Here is a 20,769-nt window from a genome sequence, read left to right as displayed (position 1 = left end):
CAAATCTGTAGCTTGCCACATGGCTCATGGCTTACCGGTATCTTTACATCTTACTTCTCATGGTGGCAGCTGGCAGCATCTCCTGACTCAGCTTTCCACCTCCCAGAATTCTCCTCTCTTATCCTACCTATACTATACTTCCTGCCTGGCTACTGGCAAATCAGCATTTTATTTATCAATCAATCAGAGCAACACATTCACAGCATACAGAAAGACACCCCCAGCAGTCCATCATAGCAGCAGAAGCCACCTGGTCCTTGGTGCTGTTTATGAAGCAGAGGGAGAGAGCTCAGCTGGCTTCCTCTTTTTTCTCTTTTTGTTCAGTCTGGGATTCCAGCCCATGGGATATGCTCAGTGGCCTTAATCAAATCATTTAACTTTTCTGGACCTGCAGTTTCTCTTCTAAAAATAAAAGAATGAAAGAATGAATTCTAGGCACGAGGAAGAAACGGGTGAATGCAACCGTGGCTGGCTGGCCAATGAAAGTCGACACCTTTTCCTTGAAACATTTGAAAGTGCCAGTCCTGCTGAGAAACAACTGTCAAATCCAGGGCCTACATTTCCCAGTTCCCCTTGGAACTAGATGGGATCACATGACCAGAGCCAACCAAGGGTACATGAAAATAAGTACCGAATTCTACTTGCAGGCCAATGCATGTGTCAAACCTTTAATCACCCACATTCTTTCTCTGACTCTCTTGAATCAACTCAACTGCTGGATAGCTCCAGAGTGACCTCAAGGCCACACCATACAGGAGGTACAAGACAGAAGGAATTTGGTTCCTCCTCTGGAAGGAAGACCCTTAGGCCGGACTCTCTGTCCTGGACTTTGAAGGAGTGAGATATGCAGGGCAACTGGGCAAAGCCAAGAAATTAGAGAGTGGTTGCAGTGGTTTGCTGATCTGGTTAAATCACCTCTAGCCTGGGATTGGAACCTAGATTAAATAAGGTGACTATAGTGGCTTGAATGGTGGCCCTTCAAAGGCATGTCACGTCCAAAGCCATGAGACCTTTGTGTATTCTGTCATCCAATATCATTAGGGATTTTGAGTGTTTTCTTTCTTCTGTGATGAGAATTGAAACCAAATCTTTGCATGCTAGACAAGCATTGTACTGTTGAGCCAGAGCCTTCATCCTTTGAGATCATCTAGGGTTACCTGGGTGGACCTTAGACTGCCTTCATCCTTTGAGATCATCTAGGGTTACCTGGGTGGACCTTAGACTCATGCTGTGTGTCTGTGGAAGAGACTCATGGGTAGAAGACATTGACAGAGAGGAGAAAGCTCTGAGAAGATGGAGGTGCTGGTTGAAGCAATGCAGACACCAGTCAAGGAAGCATAGGAACCACCAGAAGCTGGAAGAGGCAGGAAGGACCCTCCAACTCCCAGAGGAGCTCAGGACCACTCTCACACCATGGTAGCAGCTTTCAGCCTGTAGACCCAAGAGGGGAATCTTCTCTGTGGTTAAGCCTCTTGGTGTGTGGTCATCTGCTCTCGTGCTACAGTGAGGAGTGTGCTGGGCCTGGCACAGTGCCTGGCATGAGGAAGGCACTCAGGAAATGACAGCTTCCAAGAAACAGATTCCAATACCTACCCACTGGCCTTCTTAGAGAGGGTCCCAGAGAGAAGGCAGGACTCAAGTCTGCTTTGTGAACCCCCAGGGAAGTCAGACGGTGTTTATAATGAGGGAAAGGGGGCAAGAGCTTGAGCTTGCTGAGTGGTTTTTTATTACTTATGGATCACAGACAGAAGTTTTCATTAATGTGTAACAAAAGGGATTAAAAAGTCTCTCCCTGGAGTGTCTCTTTTGATCATCCTGGGAAGCAGGTTGGTACTACCCGCTGGGGAGATGGCCCTGGGGCACAAAGCGTGGTTCAAAGCTTGGTGAAAACTATCAGGCCAGCTGAATCCTACTTCAGACAGAGGTCCAGTGGGGCTCCAAGGACTTGCTTGAGAAGAGTCTGTCTCAGTCAGTAGCCACAGGTGGCTGTTTCCATTGGGATTAATTAAAATGAAATCTGTTTCTCTCCTCTGCACATCTCAAGGCTCTGGTGTGTGCCCAGTGGCTACTGTGTTGGAAAGCTTGTGTCCACAGCAAATTTGCACCAAGAATGTCTTATTGGAGTTCTAAGACAGCAAGGGCCAGGAGTCTGTGTGCCACCAACTATTGTGCCTTCGGACAAGAAAGGCTTTGTCTCTGCCTCAGTGTCCCCATCTCTAAGAGGAGGACTGTTGAAGAACTGACTTCACCGGGTCGGATTGAGTGAGGTGCCTCAGTCCAGGTGTTCGTTCAGGGCAGTGCCTGCCACACATGTCAATGCTCAGAGAATGGGTTCTCTCACAGAAGAATCTACAGAGGAGAAGTGAGAACACAATCTAGGAGTCAGGAGGCCTGGGGTCCCCACTGGCTTCTGATACTCCCAAGAGGCTGCAGACTCAGGCTTGAGTTCCAATCCATGCTTCAAAGCCGAGTGGCGTTGAATCACTCCAGTCTCTCTGGGCTCTGTTAGATCACTGGTAGAATAGTGTGTGTGTCTTATTGGATCCTGTACTTACAGAAAAAGACAAGGGCCCAGCACCCTTTTAGAAACAAGATTCTTTGCCCCTGATCCCTGCTGTTGGTAGTCTACTGGAGAGAAATGGTCAAAGCGACTGCCTGACATGCTAAGATTGCCACTGAAGAGTAATCTATATCAGTAAAATTCCAAAAACAGTCAAAATGTCTCACAAGACGAAAACAACAGAATATTGTAGGCACACACAAAAGGTGGACTTTTCCAGAAGCATGAAATACTATTTTGTAAGATAGTATTGCACGAACGTGTCTCTATTTAAACTGAGAACACATTTACAATTATGCAGTCTACTGTATACAATACATTTCTGAACTTGTTTCTAGAAAGGCTTTGTATCTTTAGAACATAACCCACTGATATTGACAATGGTTTCCTTGATTGGACTTGATTAATTTTTATATTCTTCTTTTTGTGCTATGTTTATCAAATTCCCCGGAATGTGTACCTGTTAGCTTTGAACGCAAACCTACAAACAGAGAAAGTTGTCAGTCCACATGCTCTTGAAGGACCTGCCCAGGGCTGGCATTCCATGAGTAGATAATGAATGTCTGCAGAATGGCCTGCTGGGTGGCAAGGGGTGAGGAGACTCTCTTTAGGGGTTTTCTTCCTTTGAACCTTTAAAAAAGGAAATTTGGGGACAAATGAAACATTTTTCTATTGATATGCAGATGAGAGATGGGTGCCAGTAGCTTAAAGAAAGCAAGTCAAATCTGGCATGAAATAGCTGTCGTTCTTCTAAACTCAATAGTGTCAAGTACAGCCATCCTTCAGTGTCTGTGCGGGATTAGCTCCAGGACCCATGGATAGTCAAATCTTCAGGTGCTCACAGTCCTCTTATGCAACGGCCCTGCCTCCTGCCTGCATGGCTCCTATTACACATTGCACATGCTCTGCCAGTGTGTCACACTACAGGACTAGGGAATAGTGACAAGAAACAAGTCTGTCCATGCAAGGTGCATATACAAGGTTTCTCCAACAACCTCCAAATATTTCTGATCAGCCTGGGTCCCTGGATGCAGAACTGGAAGATACAGAGGCCACTGTTGTGACAAAGATATGTGGCATCGGCCCATCTCACATTCATGCTATGAGGACATAATTGGTAGAAGTATATTGAAAAGATGCGTAGTACAAGCCATAATCTGAAAATGGTAGAAACCCTTTGTCCTAGAATCTTGGCTTTGTTGGCCTGGTCTTTATTATAGAAAAATAACCTGGAATGTGCAAACACGTTATTCGGGATAGCATTGATGCCCTGCTATGTAACCTAGGTTTCCTCCGCTCTCACCCACCTGAGGCTACAAAGGAGTAACTTTAATATTGACATGCAAGCCTGCAGAGCTCTCCGCCTTTATCCCTGTCTCTGGGGCTTGCAGATTCCCTATGGGCTCAGACTCTTTGATCCATTCTGCTTGTAGGTTTTCATGCTGCCAAAGCTCACAGGGGAGTCCGGCTGTTAGATGTGTGTGCCCTGTAGACCTGCTCCACAACCCAGCAGTCTCTCAGCCCTGGAAAGGTAAGCAGAGGGGCCACAGGAGAAAGCTGCTGTCTACTTACCAGTTATATCCAGCGAGTAGGGTCAAGGGATTGGAAAAGGAGTCCCAGGAACAGCTAACTCAGGGAACAGGTGAGATAGAGAACGGCCCCAGGAGGGTAAAGTTTCCCCTGAGGGAGAGGGCATCCCCTCTCAAGAGCCTCCTGTTAATTCTGGACTTAACTCACCCTCCCCCATCTCCTGCGCCAGCCTGGCCAGCACATAGGTTGTTCTGTTTCCCTCCACATCAGCCTCAGAGTTGCCCATGGACCATATCAACTCATGGTGTGTATCAAGATCAAGACCAAGCGTATCGAGTGGTGTGTGATGATGAACCAGCTCTTTAGGGACAGGAAAAAGAAAAGAGAAGGAAACGGCTTCGGTCTGTGCTGTTTGTGCATTTCCACGCTGTAAAGGTAGAAATTCTCCCTGCCCTAGATTTCCAGCTCCTGATGATCTGTCGGACTCTAGCACTGCCTCACAAAGGCTCTCAATGGATCAGCAAGATCCAGCTGCAGCACACCAGCCCTGCCTGATGTGGGAGTCTCTGGCCTTTACCACGGTAGAGGCTGGTTTAAGGGATGAGGAGGGTCCCCGTCAATGGGAGACACTGCCTGAGGCGACCGCCAAGCAGACTTGGAAAGAACGGCTTTGTTGTCTCAGCTCCAGTGTGGCATTGCTTGTGTTTTGAGCCCCACGAGCCGTCATGACAGATGAATTCCCTGTTTCCAGCAAATCCATGCCCCGCCCACTCTGGCCCAGGTCAGACTGGGGCAGGGCTAGAAAGGTCCTCTTGGGTCTCAAATTGGGACAAATGGCTAATGAGACGTCTATTAACATCAAGGCAGACTCTGGCTGCCGGGTCCTCCCAGCATTCCTCTGTCCCTACCCATTAAGGGTGCTCCTGGCTAGCATATCCCGCCCCCTACCCTAAACTTCTCCAGCCCAAGGACTGGGCTGCTCTTCCCTATGTAATCCAGCCATTTTGTCTTCGCCGGCTCTTTTATCTTTTGGCCTCTCTGTCTACTGGTCTCCTGGCTCTCTCCTTTCCCTCCCTCTTCACCTCACATGGCTCAGCTCAGTAGTCTAGTCATGTCCACTCTGGATTCTCCCAGATGTCTCTGTGTCTACTGCATTCTTCCTTATATGTGTAATAAAAGCCTCAACCCCTTAGGAGCAGGCATGTCCTCCTTTTTATTTATTTATTTATTTTGTTCAGGTCTCATCTGCTGTAACTTGTATATGCTTTCAACATATTCCCTCAAGGGTACTGGAGGCCTAGTCCTCAGTGCAGATGCCAAGGTGGTGGAGTTTGTAGGTGGTAGAGCCTAGTGGGAGGTTATTAAGTTACCAGGGGGCGCACTATGGAAAGAGACTAATGTTTTTCTCTACAAACCTCAGACAGACCTCACAAAGGCAGGCCATTTAAAAAAAAAAAGTAAGCCTGGCCCCAGAACTTCTCTGGCTTCCTGTCTGTCCATATGATTCTCTCTCTCTCTCTCTCTCTCTCTCTCTCTCTCTCTCTCTCTCTCTCTCTCTCTCTCTCCCTCCCTTCACCCTTTCTTGCTGCTGTCATGATGCTATCCACCATGTTATAATGCAGACAAGGAGACCCTCGCCAGAGACTGATAGATAAAACACCCAGTCTTTGGCTTCCAGCATCCGGAGATATGCATCCCTTCTTTATAACTTCCCACCCTCAGGGGCTTTGTTAGAACATCAAAAAATGAGCTAAGATACCACTGCATTGGCTTCTTATACCTCTATGGTATTTTCTATCACTGAGTTGGACCCTGAAATGAAATCTCATAAATCCATTGTACTTGTACTCATCAACTGATGAGCATGGCCTGGGTGTATAGGGTGAAACAAGCCTGCTTCGTACAATAGACACTAACAAGAAAGAAAACACCATTGTTCCCAGGATGATTAATCTTGGTGGTTAATTTGACTATATTTAGAATCACCATAGTAACATACTACGAGAAATTGAGCAGGGAAGACCCACCCTTAATATATCCTGTAGCCTAGGGTCTCAGACTGAATAAAACAGGTAAACTGAGCACCAGCATGCATCTCTCCCCAATTCTTGACTGGGGACACTATGTGACCAGCTGCCCGGTGCTCCTGATGCCACACCTGCCCCACTGCAATGGACTGTAATCTCTCGAACTGTGAGCCAAAACAGAACCTTCCTTAAGTTGCTGCTGTCAACTCCTACAGCCCTTAAACATCCACCAACCCAGCATGGATGATGCCCATCCTGGACTAGTCACATAACAGAAACTGTGCAACCTCTTCAGGAGGATGTTTTTGGTACACACACAAAAGTGATGACAATATTCTGTGACATGAAACAAGAGGATTTTCTCCAATCAAATGACCACCACCACTCAAAGCTCCAGGGATCTGGTATATTTTTCTAGGAGCTCAAGATCCAATACAGAATAAGAAAAGTGACAGTCCTTGGTCTTAGCAAGTTTGTGCTCTGGTGGAGACATGATGATGGAGGATGCGTATAGGTCATTGTGACACTACCCCAAGAAAGAAGTTAGGCAAAGTGCTCGCCATTGGAGGAGAGGGCACGTGAGTCCTTCATATGAGTATGGATGAACATATGCCATCTAGAGATTGCTATTACGTCTGGGCTTTTCCCTGCACTCTTTGTTGTCCAGCTTTTCCACAAAGACAGGTGATTTTGTAACAAGGGGCAGCCGTTGCTACACAGTCAGCCTGAGCTTTGGCCGTGCTCTGCCTGTCTCCAAGAGGGCATTGCAGGTGTTGAACAATATTGTGTTAACAGCACTGCAGGCTAAAGCACCTGGTCATGGAGGAAGGCAAATGGGCCGAGGGATATGTGGTTAAACGAGGCAGAAAAAAGAGGTTCCTCCTCCTTGGGAGCGACCACATCAGGCTATTTGCCACGCCTTTTCATGATGTTTAATTCTCATACTGACATTTAATTTTGCTGTTGCAGTATTTTGTCTTTTCAATGCTACAAACATTCTCCCCTAGTTATTTCGTCTTTGTTTTTTGCAGTAGTTGCCCTTATTTGTGGAGAATGAATTGCAAGACCCCAGTGGATTTCTGCAATGGCAAACAGTACCAAATTCTACACATACTGTAATGTTTTCTATATACACATACCTATGACAAAGTTTAATTTGTAAATTAGGTGCAGAAAAAATTAACCATAACTAACAATAACATAGAACAATATGATGATGTAAGGCAATGAAAGTAATTTAAAATTTATGAATTATTTACCTCTGGAATTTTCCATGTTATATTTTCAGACTGCTGTTGACCATGGGGAAGCAAAGTTGCCAAGACCAAAACCATGGTTAAGGGAGATCACCGGGCTCTCTTTTGAGTACATCATTTCCCTTTCCCTTTTCTTTTTTCTTTCTTTCTTTATTTTGTAGTTTTAACAATCTGACCTCCTACAGAGGATAAGGCTGATCATATTTGTCTAGGCACAGTGGGCACTGAGCTGTCTGTCCCGGGGCCACTGATTCACTCTCCCTGCCACATTCAGAAAATAATACACACTGGGCAGAGGCTCCAGACCTGGCTGGTTTATGGGACTCATTCGCCAAGGTTGGTGGAAACTAGATGCTGATTCAAAGACACTTACATAAATAAGCAGATACCAAGTTGGAAAAAGGGCTGTGGGGGACTGAGGGGGGCTGTACCCCAGCTGCAGTGGACACCATAGAGCAGTGATTCTCAATCTGTGGATTATGACACCCCTGGTGAGGTCAAATGGCCCTTTCATGGGGTTCAAATATCATATACCCTGCGTATCAGACATTTACATTGTGATTCACACCAGTATCAAAATTACAGTTATGAAGTAGCAATAAAAATAATTATATGATTGGGGATCCCCACAACATGAGGAACTGTATTAAAGGGTCACAGCATTAGGAAGGAACCACAGCCACAGAGACACACTGATCCTCTTGGTGACTACTCCCATGGAAGTCATGGGTGAAAGAGGGGCTGTGGAATCAGTGGGCACAGATTCAGATCCAGGGCCCATTGCAGCCCATGCTGGGGCATGGCCCTGGGAAAATCCCCGGTTTTCTGTGTTGACAGAAAACACAGACCTTTGTGGAGATTGCTGAGAGGAATGAATGTATATTTGTGTACTTTACAAGACTTTTCTTGGACACCTGAAACCACAGAGACCACCAAACCCCATGTAGAATGGGCTTCTCTCTACACCTATGACAAAGTTAAATTTATAAATTAAGCACAGTAAGAGATTATAACTGCTAGTCATTAAAACAGCCTACCATAATTAAAGTTTTTAAAACTTATGGACATTCTATTAAATATTTTCTGACCATGGTTAAACATGGAAAACTGAAGCAACAGAAAGCAGACCCTCAGATAAGGGAGGACCGTGGTCCATACAGGTTTGTGTTCTGATCGGATTATTCAATGTCTGTCATGGTTAGAAGGCTTGGCCACCAGCAGATGGCGCTACTGGAAGGTGGTAGAAATGTTAGGAAGCCTTGTGGGAGAAAGTAGGTCACTGGGAGTGTGATTTTGAAGGGTGTACCTTCCACGTGCTCCTGAACTCTTTCTCTGTTTGTATCCTGTCCCTCACAAAGTGAGCAGCCCCCTCCACCACATACTCCTCTCTTCACAGTGTTCTTCCTTACTACAGTCCTGAAGCCATATAGCCAGTCTGCCAGAGCCGAAACCTCTGAACACAAGAGTCATGGCTATCAGGCATAGAAAGCTGACTAATAAGAGCCTGTGCCATGGCACATTGTAGATGCTCAATAGATATAAACACCCTCCCTTGGCTGCCCTTTGGTTCCAATTGTACAGCAATGTGAGTGGATGGGAGGGTAGATCCGATGTTTCTAAGCTCCGAATTGCCACTCAGTACAATCAATCTCGGGTTTTGATTCCTACTGGCTGGATCCTTCCACCAGCAGCAGCAACAGGGACCACCCCGTTTAAAATCACTTATCGTATGCTTGTTACGACAGCTGTGCAACGAATCACCTCAAAGCACACCCCAGGACATGAACCTTTCATTTACCCTTCTTGGATTTGTAGATGATTTGGAGTTCAGAGAGCAGGAGGGTTAGTTTGTTCCTGCTCTGTGGTCCAAGGCTCCCAGCTAGGAGGCTTGAATCCCCTCCAGCTCAGGACTGGAACCCTCTGTGGGTGTGATCGCTCTCATGTCTGGAAAGAAAAGCTAACCGCCTGCAACCTGTATTCAGCTTCCTGTGGTATGGAGGCTGCTTCCAAGAGGAGTGTCCCAAGAGAAGGTGCCCAGTGGATGCTGGAGCCCTAAGCAAAACTTAGCCTTGGTGATCAGTGTCCCCAGCAGCATATTCTGTTGTCTGGGTGGGCAGTTACAGAGATCCACCCAGGCTAAAGGAGAGCCATGAGTGCTGCTCTGTGGGGAGCATGGACGGGATATGGAGTGGCTGTCTCTGAAACATACAATTTCAACACTATGTTCCGGGTTCCCATATGAGCTCCCATTCCTCAAAAGTTACACAGGGTGAATGGCACAATGACCTCACTCCTGGAGATGGATAGAACAAAGCTCCAGGTGGCTTGCCTTGGGCAAAGTAAACAATGAACCTCAGCTACACCCCTGTAAAATGGGTAGAGAGCCTCTACCTCAGAGTACTACTGTGAGCCTCATATTTACTATTACAGAAGTTGTTGGAAAGGATAAAGTTGGAGGTTTTTCATGATTTCTGACTGTCTTAGGGTTTTATTGCTGTGAACAGACATCATGACTATGGAAACTCTTATAAAGGAAAACATTTAATTGAGGCTGGCTTACAGTTTCAGAGGTTTAGTCAGTTACTGTCACAGTGAGAAGCATGGCAGCATGCAGGTAGACCTGGTGCTGGAGAAGGAGCTGAGGGTTCTACATCTTGATCCACAGGCAACAGGAAGTGAACTATGACTCAGCTGGGTGTAGCTTGAGCATAGGAGACCTCAAAGCCCACCCCCACAGTGACGCAGTTCCTCCAACAAGGCCACGTCTCCTAATAGTGACACTCCTATGGGAGCCATTTTCTATCAAAACACCAAACTGACATTCCAAGAAACATCAGATTTTCCAGGCATGGCACCCTTATTTCCTTCACGTGTGGCCACCTGTCACACGTATTAACCCTAACCCTCCAATATTCAGCCATGATCCAAGATTTCCCGAGCTTATCCTGGAGGGGGGGCAAGGCTTGCCTGTGCATTCTGGTTGTTGCTCAGTTGACTGCAGCAGGTGCTGTCTCTGATTCATTCTATCTTCCAAAAGGGGAAAAAAAATCACTGGGAATCTCATCAGTGTTTATAAATTCCAGTTGTGTAAACTTTCCTCGCCATTAAGTGGAATATTAACAGACCCTTTGTTCACATTCATAAAGAACCATCTATTGCTCGTATCTCTCTCCCCAGGGAGGAGTTTCTAAATTACTTTGTATGTTCCAGGAGAAAGCTTCTGGTCCTTGAAGGGACCATGGCCCATCATTGGAAAATCTTCTCCTAAGGACTTATCTCAGATTCATATTTCCTCTTCATTGTCAATTTTCCTGTCCCCTATGCTTTAAGAGATCCCTGTCTGTGGGGCTAGGTGGGTAAGAATCCTCACCTGCATGAGAACTGAGTTCAAATCCCCAGTACCCACATAAAAAGCTGGGCATAGCTGGGTGCATGCCTGCAAACGTAGCACTGTAAGCAGCAGGGGCACGGGGTTGCTGGAAAATGGCTGCCTACCCTCCTAGATCTAGGTTCAGTGAAAGGTCCTTCATAAGGTGGGGCATGATGGAGCAGAACACCCAATGTACCCCTCCAGTCTCCATGCATGCACACATGTATAAATATACCACACACATACATACGTAATACATACACCACACATATCCACACACACACATATACCACACACATGCACACACACACACACACACACACACACACACACACACACACACACACACAAATAAATCTCCATTTCTCTGAGGCCCATGAAATAGACATTTGGCTCTCTTGTTAGAGTCATTGAGGAAATAGAAAAGGCATAGTGCTCACCACTAGAATATCAAGGAGCCCTGAGTGACAGCTTTCCTTCTGGGTCTTAAGCCACCTCATCATCAGGTGGCAGGCTTCTGTGAGAGGTTCGGGAGCACTCACTGGGCAGGAATATCTAAACTGCAAACAGTGCTCTGGGATTAGGGGACACTAGAGGTGACCTCTATAACTTCAGGTGTCTGGGAACATGTCAGGGGTATGACATGAGGTGTTGGAGCGTCCGCTTGTTGGGCAGGGATGGCTGGGATTTGTCACTGTGAGGGGCGAGCTTCTAATTTGGCTCTGCCCATCAAGTAGAGAAACTCTGGTCTGGACATCAAGTCTGCAGGCCTCAGTCTCATGCGGATGCCTATCAGGGTACCATGGTGTGTGTGTGTGTGTGTGTGTGTGTGTGTGTGTGTGTGTGTGTGTCTTGTTTTTCTTGATTTTTTCAGCTCTCCATTTTTTTAAAAAAAATTTTGAGGCAGGGTTTCTTTGTGTAGTCTTGGCTATTCTGGAACTCGCTCTGTAGACCAGGCTGGCCTTGAACTCACAGAGATCCACCTGCCTCTGCATCCTGAGTGCTGGGACTAAAGGTGTGCGCTACACTCAACTTTAAACTCTAAGCTCTTCTCTTTAATTCATGAGAACCTGGAGTGCAGAGGCAGGTTTGCCCCCAGTACCAATATTCAGTTGTCTTATTGGTTGCAACAACGATCTGCCTGAGACAAAGTCAGTCTGTGGGAGGTCCCCAACAGGGCACTGTCCCTGGGCCTGGATGATCTGCTGGAAGCAGCTGGGGGGCCCACTACTCCCAACCTCAGTACCAGTGGTCTTTAAAATGTATCCTTCCTTCCCTGGACTCCACCATCTCTAACTTCACCACAATCCTGAATGAAGTTAAGTTTTCAGAATGCTAATGATAGAAGTGAGAAAACAGAGGCCTGAGAGGTGCCATGACTTGTTCAGAGTCACACAGGACGTCAGTGACAAAGGCGGGAGGCTTTGGCTACTCTGGGTTGGATGGACCAGGGTTAGTGACAAGCCCAACCCCTATACCCCCCTCCCCTGTACCACACAAGGAAAATCATTTCCTATTCCTAGCTTCTCTGCCAGCCCGAGAGATGGAGTGTAGAAGAAACATTCCCGTATATATAAGGATGGTCTTGTGAGGGGGGCAATGGGTTTTGCTGTTTGACATCTGTTTCCCAGGAGACTCCGGGAAATGCAGGGGCAGAATCCCCAACAGGGCTTCAGGGCTAGGTACCTGCTTGTGGAGTTTTTGTCCCGAGGCAAGCTGTGTGCTCAGACTTGACCATGTTTGGGCATGGAGACTCGACCCAGATGGGACTGAAGACTGCTTCCCTGGAGACCAACTGGGAGACCAAACTTCCTGCTAAAGCCTGACGACATGGCATGGGGGTGGGGGCCGGATAGAGAGAAACCATCTGCCGGCGGAGACCCGGGGAACTGTGAGTACTGCATCCCAGAGAGCTTGGGAAGGGCTTCTGGGAGGCCGAGTCTGCGGGGTGACAGTGGGAGACAGCAGCCTACAGTGGCACAGACAGGGTGGCAGAAACCCTGCCTCCCCTGCTGCCCATCAGAGTTATGGCACCAGAGAACCTGGCATGTTGACCCGGGTCTGGGAGTCACTTCAGTGGCCAGCCTGGAGATCGGGACCAGTCTTGTCACTTGTCGTCAGTAGAGGGACAACAATAGATAGGCCTGGCAGAGTGCTCCACGCTTTTTCGACTCTCCAGTTAATGATAGCTACTGTTTATGAAGGGCTTCCATTGTAGCAAATTTGTGATGCTTGACGGTATCGGTAGCTCCCTGAGGTGGGTACTATTTTTCTTGGCCTTTTTTTAGTCACATGGTTGCTAAGCAGCAAAGCCAGGACTTGATCTCCTGTCTGATGACCTCAGACCCTCTCTTCTCTACACTCCCCAAATCCCTACACCTTCTATTCCCAGTCCTTCTAAGGAAGAGGTTGTCACCCCATTGGTAAAACCACACAAGACTCTTAACCCTTTTCCAACTTTCCTAAATCCAGCCCAGGCCTAGGGCGACTTTTCTACACAGAAAGTTCCATCGAAGGAGTCTTGAGACACTTAACCTCTCACAACCAGGATAGTCCCCCTACGGTCTAACCGAAATCTCTTCTTTTATCACAATAACCCATTTCTTCCTGTCTAGGCCACAGGGGATATCAAAGGTTCACATCCTTCTTCCTGAGGGAGAGCCTCATTAAGTCGACTCCATCCCAGATTCCCACCTATGTTTTCCATTTAAACAGAATCCATGACTGAACACAGGAGTTGCTGTTTCTTTTAGAACTTATTCCATGGGGCTGGTGAGCCATCAGGACATTGCAGGCAGGTGGGCCTGGGACATGTCGCAGGAGCTGGACCGCTCTGGAGCAGATGTTTCCCTTTCCTGCCCTTCTGAGCTTCCATGCTCTAGCCTTCACCAGGCTCCTACTGTCACTAGTCTTGGGAATGCCCAGCAGTCTAGGAAGGCTCCCTGGAGGAAGCTGGCACGCCACAGGGGAATTCCTGGCAAGTGTGCCAGCTTCTCAGAGAGATAATTGCTGATAATGGATTCTGGGTATTGAAAAACTAATCATAGGCTATTACCAGAAGGCCTGGGGCCTGGGTGGGGCCCCTGTGAGGTCACAGCCCTGTGGAAGTTGCAAAGCGGCATGCATAATAAGAGCAATATTAGTATCTGATCACATCCTCTCTCACCACACCTCTTTTCTATGGATTATCAACTGGGTGGGTCTCATTTCTCTTTGCCTCCATGGTACTAGAAATGACTGCTGTCCCCGGTGGCCATGGGAAAGAAGCTGGTGATGGCCCAGAAGCGTGGAGAGACACGAGCCCTCTGCCTGGGAGTGACAATGGTAGTGTGTGCGGCCATCACCTACTACATCCTGGGTACCACTGTGCTGCCCCTCTACCAGAAAAGGTATGGACCTCCCCACTGCCTGGATCCCCACTGCCTGGATCCCCACAGGCCTAGGAACCCCAGGCTTCTACCTGCCCTGCCCTTGACCCCTCACAGCAGGCTGGACAGACCCGGCATCCCTCATCCTTAAGCTTAGGGGTTCCAGTGCTGGAGAAGACTGTTGAGAGTCCCGCTGGTCTGGGACCTGGTGATGACAGGTGCAGATGCCCTTTGTCATAAAAAACAGCTCTTCAGTGAGAGTGTGATCTTCGGGGGAGAACTGGAATGACAGACTGGCAGCAGTCTGCATAAATGACTCTGAGATGGGAGTTCTCTCTTTGGGGAGCACGCCCCTCTCTGTCTGGGTTTTTCCAATAAGTGGGGAATCTCTGTACTGAGCTGACATCTGCTCCCCCAGACTCTAGACAGAAATCTTGCAGAGTGCTCCACACCCTCATCCCTGTCTCCCCAGCATGTCATCCTTCCAGCTTTTAAAGAAGAGCCTTGGGGTTCCTGATGGCTGCTGTCTTGGGAACAGACTCACAGTGCTCTCTCGGCCCACCCTTTGCTGAGGGAGGCCTCTGGGCGGATTCTGGCTCCTGACAACCCTCCTCTGTCTGACAAAGGTTCTCCCACAGGATACAGGGAGCGAAGCCACAGTCCATTTGCTTAGGAGTTGGCCTCTCTTGGGCCTGCTCCGCATCCATGCTTTACAATGCCACAGTCATGCCGGGCCAGAGTGTCACCCACATGAGGTGCTGCTGAGCAGTCGTGTGCCTCTCCACTCTATGCTGCCACCCCCCAACCCTGACCACACCAAGACCCTCGTAGAGTTCCTCATTTTTCAGGGGAAACGGCAGAGATTCTGAAGCGATTTAGCCCTTGTCTCAGGTGATATGTGTCCCCCTCCCCCAAAAGTCACTGTCCCATCTGAGGTTTTCATCTACACCTGTGACTTGGGGATGGTATAGATAAGAAGGTCCCAGGCTTGGCTGCTCATCACATTCCTGTGATGAGCATTTTAAAGAAAATCAGAGCCCGGGCCCAAGCTCCTGAGAAATTCTGCCCCGCTTTCTCTTAGAGTGGGACTCAGCCTTTTAAAAAGTTTTCAGGTGTGAGGTGGATAGCAAAATCAGAGAACCATTATTTAGAAAATATCCATGAGCCAACCAGTCTGAGATTGTTCCATGCTCACAGCCGGATGGAGGTGCCAGCCCTGGGCCTCTCCAAAGACTCTCAGTGAACAGAGATTCTAAGTTGGTGTGTGTCACCCTTGTTCTGAGGTGTGCATGTTTGTGTGTGTGTTGTCTCCCCAGTGTGTGGACCCAGGAATCTACCTGTCATCTGATTGAAACCAACATCAAGGACCATGATGAGTTGGAAGGCAAGAAGGTGCCCCAGTACCCATGCCTTTGGGTCAATGTATCAGCTGTGGGCAGATGGGCCGTGCTGTATCACACAGAGGACACTCGGGACCAAAACCAGCAGGTAATGAATGGGGGCTGTGAGCTTGTCCCCGGCTGCCCATGTCACTAAAGCCAAGATACATTAACCAACCTGAATGGGATCTTATGGCTGGAACGAGGTGGAGTCAGCCTCAGACCTTCAGTGTTGGAATCAGACAGACGTGAGTGGTTTAAAGTTACCCCTCATTGGCTGTGCAACGGGGGGAAGGCCACTGAGGCCCTGGGAGTCTCAGTTTTCACTCTTGTAAATGGGTGCTAGTTCCATACCCAGAAGTGCTATACTGAAGTCCAGTGCCGTGTCCAAATGTGCAAAGTCCCATGTTGGCAAATGGTGGGCCCTCAGAGAAGAGAAGCAGGCATTAGTAGTTACTTATTCCACAACCGAGTCCAAGAACGGAGATGGGTGAATCCGTGGGCCACCTGGAAGCTGGAGCTACAGCAACCTCCATACCAAACATGTAAGAGTGTTCACACCCCCTCCTGCCAATCACCATCAAAGCCCTCCCTACTGAACGAGCTGGTTCCCTGCCCTCCCTTCCCTTCCCTCACTTCCCCCACCCACTCAACAACCACTGTGCCTTCCCAAGTCAGGCTCACGGGTCTCAAGAGGAGAGAACGTATATAGGAAGACGGATTCCAGAAATGCCACCTGATAGAGTGGGGTCAGAAGCGGCTGAAGGGTATCAGGGTCTGTTTCCTGAGAACCTCTCCTATATAACTATGGAGTTAATATTGGCATACAAATTGGGGCATCTCAACTCTGGCTACGTATGAGAACTGCCTAGACTTAACAAAATCAGAGTGCTACACCAGACCAACTGAGGCAGAGTCCCTGAGTACAGACCAGTTGGTGGAGATCCCCAGATGAGTCTAAGTTTGGATATTATTGCTACGAGCTACTGGAGGCTCAGGGTCACCATTCAAGTGATGTTGAGAAGACATAGCCAGCAACTGTGTAGGGTCAGCTACCAGATGGAAGCTGGGCCACAGCAGTCCCCAGGACGGGTGTGTGGCCCTGTCACAAGCATGATACTGACAGTTAGACTTGAGGCTGATGGAATGGGAGGGGCAAGGTGCCTGGGGTGATGTTTGGGGTGGTGGTAGTGTGGAAGTGAGGTGTGGCAGTGCACAGAAGTCAGACTTGTGGCCATTGTTAGCAAGACTGTGTGGAACAAGAACATTGAGGCCTATCAGGGTTAGCTCCTACCAATGGTTCATGCTTCTTCTTTGGCATCCAGCAACTGTAATTTATCCCAGAAGTGAGAAAAACATTTTCAAAGATGAGAAATGGTGCCATTCTCCTGGCACACTGGGTTAAGGCTGCCTTTTAATCCTGAGGCTGCCAGCCCAGAGAAGCCAGAAGCTACTTTAAACCCTGCTTGGGTTGCGAACAGTGTATATTACTTCTTTCCCAGTGAGGGAAAAAGGGGGCTGTTAAACCACAGCACCCACAAACCATGAACAGAGAGTGAAGGGCAGTCTGGCATTCTGGGGCAGTCAAAGACATTTCATTCTCTGGCTGATGTGTGCCTGGCTGATGTTCCGGGTTGGTAGCATGCCTCTAGACACGCCAGGCTCTCATTCCTCCTCCACAGCCTTCTCTGTCTCCCCCCATGGACCTCAGTCTAAGGGGAAGGAGCTCTTGGCAGCCTATCCTAACAAGATTGAAGCCTCAGATTAGAGGCAGGGGCTGCTTCATTTCAGCTCATGCAAGTAACTCAGAGGTGGTTGTACCAGGGCAGGTAAAAGGTCCCAGGCCTTGCCTCAGTCTGGAGAGGAAACTCCTGGCAAGGGTCTTGACAAACAGATCAAGAATGTAGAATCTAGAGGAACTGCAAGCAGGCAAAAGACACAGCCGTGCCCTGGGATGGGTGCAGGACCCCTACATCAGAGCTCATGCTTCAAGTGGGAAAGCAGCAGTTACTCCAATTTCATAGGTAAAGCAACAATATTATTATTAATAATTCTTCCACTTTTTGAACTTACAAGATCTGGGCTCTCGCTAAGTGCTTTACATAAGTTTCCTAGTTTAATCTCCAAGGAGGTTCTGGGCAGGCACCACCACAAATGACTTCACAAGGTTTAAGAGGTTGTGCCAGATGCCAAGGTCACACAGGGCCTGTCTGGCTCTACAGAGAAACCTGTGCTCAATGGTCAAGGTTTCCCAGGGACAGTCCTGTTACTAAACACCCCGCAGTGCCCAACACTTCTGAGGACCAGATTCCCCGGGAGCTTCAGCTCTCCCTGGCTCACTGAGGTGAGCTTGCACCTGCCTGCAGCTCCCCTGTTTCCCCGATGAAGCACCACGATGAAGCATCTCTGTGCTACCGGACTGGGTGCCCATAGAGTATGCAGCTTGGGAGGTAACTGAGTCCTGGAGAAGACACTAGTTCACCACTTGCCCATTGAGCCTCAGGCTTACATATTTGATCTTGGACATGACTACTTCACTAGAATACGGTCCTTGAGTGTCTGTCTGTCTCTACTTCCCCTGTGCCTATGCCCCACAGGGTAGGAGCTTATGCTGAAGGGCACCCCAGAGGTATTCTCCTGCAGGTCTATAGAGAGGTCCATCCTTGCAAAGTATCTCTTGAGGTTCATATGGGTGGCACCCAGTCCTTCTGGCACAGGAAGATAAAAGCCAGGTCTCCACTCTGGGCTGTCTCTGCAGAGCTTTGCAGCTGGGTCTCATCATCTCAACAGGCCAGAAGGTTCCTAATAGCAACTCTCAGTGCCAGAGTTTAAATGTATGCCGCGCTCTGCCTGCCTGGAGCTCTTCTCTGCACTTTCTCTTTTTCCTTTGGATTCTGTCACAGACCCGCTTGCCAACGTATTTTCTTTGGTTCACACAGGATTAGACTTCAAAGAGTCTTCTATTTGGATTTTAGCCAGGATTTTGAAGTCCTGGGAGTTTGCAGTAAAATCGGGTTTTCTGGCTTCTCTGGAGGTGTTGGTGGATGATGTGGTTGGTGTCTCCTGTCTACGGGAGTGATGACCCCCCTTCGGGATGTAGCTGACTCTCTTCTGACTTGCCACTGCCTGCCTAGCTTCACCCCTCCGTGTTACCTGCATGAGTTTGCATATAGAAACCCCTTGTCCATGGACTTGTGTGAGCCATGATTCTCTGGCCCATCACTGTGACACTATTAACCCATCTCAGTAATGAAGCCATAAAGGGTCAGAGAGGGTGAGCAATTTGCCTAAGATTTCACAGCAAATAGATTCCAGTTGAGCCCTGCATCCAGGTGTACAGTATCAGTTGAGTGGCACAGATACCAACCATGCTCTCCAGAGGCTGACTCCCAAACCACCGTTTTATTTGTTTTCGTGTTTTTTCATACCACTGAGCCTCTTTGAAGTGAGCATTTGAAAGCCTAAGCTCCCTTGCTTCTCCTCCACAGTGCTCCTATATCCCTGGCAACCTGGACAACTACCAGATGGCCCTGGCTGATGTGGAGACGGTCAGAGGCAATTTCCATGAGCACCAGACTTTCTACTGCTTCTCTGCACCCCAAGTCAATGAGACCACCGTTGTGTATCGTCGCCTCTATGGGCCCCAAGTTCTCCTCTTCTCCTTCTTCTGGCCCACCTTCCTGCTGACTGGTGGCCTCCTCATTATTGCCATGGTGAAGCTCAACAGGTCCCTATCCATCTTGGCAGCTCAGAGGTAGACCAGTCTACTCTGCACCATAGCGCGGGAGTCACCGCAGACAGCAGGGGTCACAGGCAGGGTTGCTCATCACTCTTCCTCTTCTTTTGTTTGTTCAACATCTTTGGGAAGTCATTTCCTACTAAAGAATGTTTAATAGCTTTCCAGTGCCTTTGGATGACAAAGAGCTAGCCAGTTACAGCTCCTTGCTCCCTGTCCTCAATTGGTTCATGTCTGTTAACTACTATGTCGGTTTATACGCCCCAGATGATGAATATTGTCACCTCTGTTCCTATGTTCTCTCTCTTAGCTCAAATGCCTGCCTATTGCTCCCAAGATATTCTCCTTGGCCAAATTCAGCTTCTTTCAATTGTCACAAAAACAAGAGCTCTCATTTATAGGGCAACTTAGTGTATTGCTTTTTGTTAAGGACATTAACTCACACATTATTCTGAAAATGTAAAATTGCTATTGTCCTTCAACATCCACAGGAACTAGTTCCGAGACTCCCTCAGATGCCAAAAATCCCTTAATATAAAGTGATGCAGTGTGTGTGTGTGTGTGTGTGTGTGTGTGTGTGTGTGTGTGTGTGAGAGAGAGAGAGAGAGAGAGAGAGAGAGAGAGAGAGAGACCTCTGCACACCTTCCTATGTGCCTCACAACATCTCCAGGTGACTAATAACACCCACTACAATGTCAATGCAGTAAATAGTTTTCATTTTCTATTGTTTAGGGAATAATGATGAGGAAGGGTCCATCTATGCTCACTACAGATGCAATTTTCCCCAAATACTTTCAATCTGCAGTTGATTGAATGCAATGGGGCAGAACCTCCTGATACAGAGTCCAAGAATATTCACACAATAACAAAAGTCTTTGAGGAAATAAACACATCAAAATATTAACTGTGACATGGTGGTTAATTTTAATTTTCTTCCTTATCCCTGTTCATTTTTGTTATTTTCCTTTTTTAATAATAGGAAGATCATATACTGTTTTGTTGATTTTAATCTGAAAAGCAATACAGAGCTGTTACAGAGCTGTTATTTTGGAGAATGCTGAAAGGGGGCCACCCTCAGGGAGATGAGGGCGGGCTATGCGGGGCTGTTTCTCCTGTTAGAGAAGGCTGGGAAGACACAGTGTTAGCCTCCCCAGATGGAAGAATGGCATTTACTAGGATGAGAATTTGCAGTTCATATTGCAGGTGATTTCAACATGTCCCCTATAAACATAGATGTTGGATATTTAACACATTAAGTGTTAACGATACTAATACGAGGTGATTAGGGTTAGAAGGGGGCCCCCAATTGGTACCATCAGCTTTACAAGAGCAGGAAGTGAGACCTGAGGTAGCATGTTCCTCTGCTGCTCTTCTCGATGCTCTCCCCACATGGTGCTTGGTGGGCAGGTGAACAGCACCATTATATCCTTGCCACCGATCTGATAATTCTGCCCAGGTTGCCCTGACATCTGCTGTTACCCTCCAGTTTCTTACCTGTGACCCTTCTTTTCAAGGACAAGCCGCTCATTGTTCCCCAGAGCAT

At 47.9% G+C, this 20,769-nt stretch overlaps 2 protein-coding genes across 3 annotated transcripts in view; one reads left to right on the top strand and one right to left on the bottom strand.

The window, feature by feature from the left end:
* Positions 1-20,769, bottom strand: part of Kcnip1 (potassium voltage-gated channel interacting protein 1) — a 379,007-nt gene that overhangs the window by 332,486 nt on the left and 25,752 nt on the right. The gene's annotated exons all lie outside the window — the stretch shown is intronic.
* On the top strand, positions 12,478-20,136 carry Kcnmb1 (potassium calcium-activated channel subfamily M regulatory beta subunit 1). Of its 2 annotated transcripts, none has more exons than XM_028894892.2 (4): positions 12,478-12,634; positions 13,975-14,132; positions 15,428-15,599; positions 18,979-20,136. In XM_028894892.2, exons 2-4 carry the CDS (start codon positions 13,999-14,001, stop codon positions 19,246-19,248), a joined length of 576 nt encoding a protein of 191 aa, XP_028750725.1. In that variant the 5' UTR covers positions 12,478-12,634; positions 13,975-13,998; the 3' UTR covers positions 19,249-20,136. The 2 variants fall into 2 exon arrangements, with proteins under 2 accessions (XP_028750725.1, XP_028750726.1); XM_028894893.2 differs by lacking the exon at positions 12,478-12,634 and adding an exon at positions 12,656-13,000.

Source organism: Peromyscus leucopus, chromosome 8b (assembly GCF_004664715.2).
Source record: "Peromyscus leucopus breed LL Stock chromosome 8b, UCI_PerLeu_2.1, whole genome shotgun sequence".
Lineage (NCBI taxonomy): Eukaryota > Metazoa > Chordata > Mammalia > Rodentia > Cricetidae > Peromyscus > Peromyscus leucopus.
Note: the sequence above shows the minus strand (reverse complement) of the source record. Positions and strands in the feature narration are given on the sequence as shown.

Excerpts from the sequence above, each read along its gene's own strand:
- Kcnmb1 (XM_028894892.2), top strand. The coding sequence starts at position 13,999 with ATGGGAAAGAAGCTGGTGATGGCCCAGAAGCGTGGAGAGACACGAGCC. Across the intron at positions 14,133-15,427 it reads CTGCCCCTCTACCAGAAAAG|TGTGTGGACCCAGGAATCTA; the intron begins GTATGGACCTCC and ends TTGTCTCCCCAG. Across the intron at positions 15,600-18,978 it reads CTCGGGACCAAAACCAGCAG|TGCTCCTATATCCCTGGCAA; the intron begins GTAATGAATGGG and ends TCTCCTCCACAG.